Source organism: Osmerus eperlanus, chromosome 11, assembly GCF_963692335.1.
Source record: "Osmerus eperlanus chromosome 11, fOsmEpe2.1, whole genome shotgun sequence".
Taxonomy (NCBI): domain Eukaryota; kingdom Metazoa; phylum Chordata; class Actinopteri; order Osmeriformes; family Osmeridae; genus Osmerus; species Osmerus eperlanus.
The window spans coordinates 2760370-2766842 of NC_085028.1; the positions used below are offsets into that span (position 1 = coordinate 2760370).

Genomic DNA, 6473 nt, shown 5'->3' on the forward strand with positions numbered 1-6473 from the left:
CACAGCAGTATATCTTTGGCTGACTGGGGGCTTGTGTGTTTAAGGGGTGGGGTTGGTTTCCCTGGAAATCCATGAGGTGATATAATCCTATTTGAAAACCACAGGACTGTTTCTCTAATTCATCAACTAAACGTCCATTTAGCTGAGTGGAATGGAACTGAGCCAAACCTTCGGAGGACTGCGTCGTTAATGTAAACTGAACGAGCATACAGCCTCTGAAAGCATCTGGTGCATACCATTTCTCCACTTCTGCGGGGGTGGGGGTGGTGATGGGGGGGGGGGGGTGTCAGTGAGGGGTGGGGGGGTACTACCTTGAGGAACCACTGTCCAGCATTGAGGCCCCTCAGGTCGGTCCAGTTAAAGAAGGAGGCCTCCTCCATCTGTCTGTCAGGGAAGACCTTCTCCACGTCTGTCGTTCTCCTCAGGGTGCGGTCTCGCAGCAGGAAAGGCACCCCGTCCGCGCTGGGGGACAGGATGACATGAGTCAACTACAAATCCCAGAATGCCTCAAGGATGCCCCAAGGACCCCGGGTCATAGTTCAATGGCAAATCATAATGGAGAAGTAACTACATCCCAAGGGATAACTTGGCCTTATTCAAAAAACAAGCCATTTTCCTTACCATCAGTGTTTTATTGTTCAACTAAACACCACAGGAAGACACATTTGAATCATGTCCGACTGACACGCAAAAGACAAGTGGTTTGAGGCTAAACTCTGTGCTACTACTATGTTTTCGCACTTTTATTTTGAATACCAAATCATTTTTGCTGCTTTTCCGTCCCCTCAAGTTGTTAACCATGAAACAAAACGACCAGCTATTTGCCATTCCAATTCATGCAAATGACATGCATTCTTCATTCTTCAACATGTCAATCTCCTATACACCCGTTTGTGTGCACTACTGGGTGCGTTTCCCTGGAAGCGTGTGGACTAGCACATTTGACTGTACAGTAAGTGCATGCACTTGGACTTGTGTGTGCATGTGGAGATGTGTGTGTGTGTCTCTCACGTGACTGTGGCTGATCTGTGGTTGGGCTGCTGCCTCTGTTTGTCATCAGGTTTAATTACTTAGTGACAGTTCTGATCCCAGCTCGGACCACAAGTCATACAGGCTCATGTCTCCCGCCCTCGTCCGTCTTAGTTAGGGCCGCAGAGAGAACAAACAGGGAATGGAGACACATACTGAATCCATGCATACGCGCGCATGCATGCAAGCAAACGCACACAACACGTACAGATACTTCACACACAAACATACATTTTTACATACAACCTGCGCGGAGGTCCACGCGCATACTTTACACACACATACTGCAGAAACACACACTCACACAATAGGATGCAAACTACCACACTTAAAACGCATGCCGCCTCAGCTAGTCAAAACACACACACACACAATTTACATAAATCATCCACGCCCACATGCACGGGGGGGGTGCACTCACAAGTGCATCCCCCCCCCCTCTCCTCCCCTTGCCCTACCCTTCCACACACAAACACACACACATCCAAAAAAGTACTCTTCTATTTCAGTTCATCCTGTCATCTCCTGTTAAGTCGAAGCGTCCAGCGCCTAATCTCTTCATCTGCCGCTTGGCCATGTCAGGCCTCGGTACAGAAACGAGCGGGTGACGGGTAGGTGTAACCCTGGACAAAAAGGCCCAGCATAAGGCCACAGAGCTGGATTGACCTCCTGCATCAGTCAGCACTGACTGGACTTCCCTCCCCGCTGAGCGGCTACTGATCCGGCTGAACGAGCCGTCTCTCCATCTGTGCGTGTGTGTGCAAGCGCACGTGTGTGTATATACAGCTCAAGCGCAAGGTAGACAGGTGAGGCGAGAGATGTAGGTTACAGATAGTGTTTGTCAGATGGGAAAGTAAGAGATGAGAAGGCATGTATTATGTGTGTACACAAGCGTGTGTGTGTGTGTGTGTATTATACCTGATGGCCACGTCAGACTCCAGCCCAGTAACGTTCATCTGCAGAGCTCTCCTAAAGGACATGATCGTGTTCTCTGGAGCCAGCTAGAGAGAGAGAGGGAGAGAGAGAGGGGTAGGGGAGAGAGGGGGAGAAGGAGAGAGAGAGGAAGAGAGAGACAGAAATAGAGACAGAGAGGTTCAGCAAAGGAGCAATGGAGTGTCTATTACACTGCACCCGTTGTTTAGGTCAGGCTGAGGATGCTATATTCAAAAACAAGGTCATCTCGGTTTCTCGTTTTACGGATGCCCAGTTCAAGCCATTGGTGATGAGCTCACACTCAAGTAGACTGCTGGTTGATCAACACACAGCAGAGACACAGCAGGAAGGATCTATGAGGCAAATCGATAGCGGCCAGTGGTATTGTAGGTCAACCAGAAGGCTGGAGAAGGGTGTGGAGGAATGTGGGAAATCAATGTGCAGAGTGCTGCTGGGAAATGGAGTTTGTCACGTAACCCCGGACCCCCACTTCTCACCATTCTAAACGGTTTCTAGTTCCTTCTTTTGCTGCTGATGTGCCAGTGACAATACGACAAGCCCAGACAAGCTGGAGAGAGAAGTGTGTCTGTGCTCCTCGATGTGCGTTTCTCATAGCTGCTCAGGTGTGCCTGTGCATTTTGTAACACGTTTGTACAAGTTTGTTAGTGTGCTGTGGGGACGGTTTGTGGAAAAAGCAGTTTTTGTGTCAAATGTGACGTGACACGTGTCGTCAGTTAGGCTACAGTTCATCGCTAATGAAAACTTGTAAATTAAAATGAACTTATTCTTCTGGTGACAACCTAGCCAATGGCTACTCAAATTCAGCATGTAGAACAAGTAGATAGCAGATCATTAAATAAGCTTCAAATCATACAATAAGAATAAGGAAAAACTGAAATAATTTCAAAAGGTTAACATAATCAAAAGAGAACAAAAAGGAAGCTCTCAGATCATATCAAGTGGGCCTTCAAGGTCTCCTTAAATTCATCTGATGTGTTCAGGACGCATGATCCATGTGTGGTGTCATGTAGCGCTCCCTGGCAGCTTAGACGTATACCAGCAGACAATGTACTGTATGGAGCTATCCATTCCTGGTCTATTTCCAGCTCCAGGTTGCCTGGGTCATTAATATTCTACAGTGGAATAGCCTCAGGGATAGTAAAGTGGGCAGGAGGAGTGAGAAAAATGAACGGAGAGGTGCAACGTGGGCCGTGCATACTGTACTTCCTGTCTCGCCCTCTGAGAAGGATAGCGAACTCAGTGGTGAGCTGGAAGGACATGAGCGTAGCGTCAGAGGTGCCGGCTCTGCAGTAGGTCGGGGCTGGGTCAGCTGACTCACCATGGGGGCTCCCTGGTGGCCAATGACGTCGGGGCGTGATTTGAGGCGGGAGCGCTCCACGATGCAGGGGGAGGTGATGGAGAGGGGGGCCACGTAGAGCCCCAGTAGCACCCCCAGGTAGAGAAGCAGGACTCCAATCTGGAACCCTGTGGAAGAGACAGTTAGGGAGGGGAGGGATGGGTCTTGGACTAGCTCTCAACATGGGTTTTATCTGGGTCCACATTCACGAGTATATCCCAGTAGGGCTACTGATGCAGGATCTGTTCTACTGTCTTTAGTATGATTACATATAAGGGAGAGGACCTGATGAAAACATGCGTTACAGAGACATAAAACCTACATATTGGCTCTCTAGAAATAAGATGACATTGCCATCATGTTTGATGATGCAATGAATCTGACTATTTTACCATGACAGGGACAACAGAAATGTACTGATTGCGCCTGATGCAAGCTGAGAAAATCCATCCAGCAAACCTTGCTCATACCACTCGTATGTTGAATACTGTGGGGATGCTGCATGTGGGTGGAGGCCCAGAGGACAAGCTCTTTCAGCACAGCTTCCCCACCTTAGTGAGAGTACAGGTGATGAATGACGTTGTGGACCACAGTACACCCACAAACACACACACACACACACACTGGTGTTCATTTCAAGGTCAGCGCTCTGGCTAGGTTGACTGTGTCAGATGAACTCTGGTTACCGGAGGAGAGCTGACGGCCTTAAACCTCGCCCCCTCGCCCCTTCCCCCCCCCCTCTCCCCCCCCCCCCCCCCCTCTGGTATTCAGACTGGGTCTCCTTCTTCTAGCTAACGGGTCGAGCTACAGCGACAGAGAGCATCTCACCTCAGAATAAACCACGACGGCAGAGCCTGCTTCTGCTATTATGCAAAACGAATGCGCATATGGAAAGCTCACTTCTATGGACAACACGCATCCATCTGCAGTCATACCTGGTTAAATGATAGTAGGCCAGGACATACTGCATTTGTGCATCAGTGAAACAAATCCACAGCTACTGAATTGTAACAAAGCAAACATGTGCATCTGATGTTGTCTAACATGCAGAACTCGCATTAAATAATCACTAGCTGTAAGTGCTTGGTGCCTGGAAAAACAGCACTGATGTGAAATCCAGTCACTGGCATGCCATGGCAGTTTGGAACGTGCAGATGGAGTCACTCAGACGTACCTAACAAGCTACGTCAACAGCCCTTGAAGCTGGCGCTACAAACCTCCCGGCTCCACCACATCACGTGGCACCAGAGGAATGTCAGAAGGACCATGCCTAAATTCCATGGGTGAGCTCATACCCTCATGTACTTGGTGTCAAATCATTCAACGCCTGCAATCGCAGCGCCATTTTGGCTCAATCTTCCAACATCAAGGTGAGTGAGGTGGAGAGTGCCAGAATGGCGGCCAGTGACACAGGGTCTACTTGCTTTCTCATTCTCAAGGTTGCCTCGTGGGATCATGGAAAAAGGCTGGCCCTGGGAACATCACCAGTAATCTGAGATGTTTTTTGTCTGAAGTGAGGTGGGCTTACTCGTTTTCTCAGCATGGGCGACCTGGCCAGCGACCAACCAGGCCAGAGCAGTGATGGCCAGCAGGGCCCCTATGTGGAGGAAAGGACCAGTGGCCTGAACGCAGGAACAGGAGGGCACAGTTAGTCACATCAAACAACAGTCATAGGCTTGCAGTCGGATGATATTGCATTAGGAACGTGCTTAATTGGGTGTGCTTGCTTTCGGCAAGAGCACAACCATTGTTCTCTCACATATATATTTCAAAATGTATTCTTCCTCGGTAATGATGTTGCACACTCAAACTAGCCGCCCCCATCTGATAATACAAATATGGCTCCTGCTTTATTATCGTTCTAGGATATCGAAGCAGGTTCTGTGATACTGAAGCTTGATTTTCTACTGTGTATGAGTTGTAAAAAGCAGCTGTATGTGCACAGTCCTACTAACCTGAAGGGATATGGGGATGATATCCCATTCCTGGCCCCATGTTTGATTGACAGATATGATCCCGATGATGGTGGTGAGAAGTGCAGCAATCACTCCTATCTGTTTGGGGGAGGGGGAAAGGATGTGATGCAGGCCGTCACACACGCTGCATCACATCCCTTTGGTGCCAAACCTTCCGTTTGAACAAACGTTAACACCTCTGGGCATGTCTTTCACAAGCACACAGGAGTACATGAGGGGTTCAGAAAGAGTTCCATTGGCTACTGAGGAACACATGGTTGACGTTACCGTACCTTATGGAGCCAGTGCAGGTTCAGCTGTTGCCCAACTGCTATGTGGCAAAGAGCTAAAATCTGAAAGAGGACAAACACACACTCACATGGTGAAAATGGCCTCAACGGCTCTCTACAAAAACAGGTCAACACCTGCCACAGCTATCCCACCCCAGCTCACCCTGTGCTAGCTCACCCTGTGCTAGCTCACCCTGTGCTAGCTCACCCTGTGCTAGCTCACCCTGTGCTAGCTCACCCTGGCACAGATATGCCAGCTGCCAGTGTAGTTTAGAATCCTGCCAGGTTAACCGTACCAGGCCAGGGCCCGGTCCCCTCGGTATCAGGACCGTCTCACAGTGAACGGTTAAGGCGTCATGACTCACCGTTAAAAATGTAATGTAGGTGAAGCCTGCGGCTGTGGTGGCCAAGATGGGCACCGTCCCATCGCTCCACTCCCCGGAGCGGTTATACAAGAACCTGGACGAGAGAGGGAGGACAGACAGAGAGGGAGAAAGACACCCGAGTTACACGATACAATACTGTCTCACAGCAGAAGAGGAGAGCAACTTGTGGCATCATAACCGGCAGCAGAGAGAAGTGGTGCTCGTCTCATCGGAGCGTGTGCCGGTACATGAGAGTTAGTAGAGAAGTAGTGTGCTCTGATAGGACTAGGGAGAAAGTAGACCTGAAGAGTTTTGTGGTGGACAGAATGGGTACAGTACGCGTCGCCTGAATATGAAAATGCAAGGCCTTAAATTGTGCATTTCCCCCTCACCCTGGTTAGGAGCAGATCAGTGACAGCAGATCAGTGTTATTTAATTGGTACTATAAAACAAACAAAGCCTCCAGCCCCCAGCAATATCTTAGTACAAACCCCAGAGATTTCAAATGGGTGCAGAAACAGGCAAAGGAGATAAATAACGGTGA

General features: G+C 49.3%; 1 protein-coding gene across 5 annotated transcripts in view; it reads right to left on the minus strand.

Moving 5' to 3' along the window:
- gdpd5b (glycerophosphodiester phosphodiesterase domain containing 5b) overlaps positions 1 to 6473 on the minus strand; it is a 44209-nt gene that overhangs the window by 6154 nt on the left and 31582 nt on the right. For all 5 annotated transcript variants that reach the window (XR_009931580.1, XR_009931579.1, XM_062472624.1 and 2 more), the window contains exons 4-10: positions 5930 to 6023; positions 5568 to 5627; positions 5275 to 5373; positions 4848 to 4941; positions 3302 to 3447; positions 1948 to 2030; positions 312 to 462 (exon numbers count right to left, since the gene is read on the minus strand). Coding sequence is in view for 3 of the 5 variants with exons in the window: in XM_062472624.1 (XP_062328608.1) it covers positions 312 to 462; positions 1948 to 2030; positions 3302 to 3447; positions 4848 to 4941; positions 5275 to 5373; positions 5568 to 5627; positions 5930 to 6023 (727 nt within the window). In the remaining 2 variants the exon portion in view is untranslated. The remainder of the gene's footprint in view (positions 1 to 311; positions 463 to 1947; positions 2031 to 3301; positions 3448 to 4847; positions 4942 to 5274; positions 5374 to 5567; positions 5628 to 5929; positions 6024 to 6473) is intronic.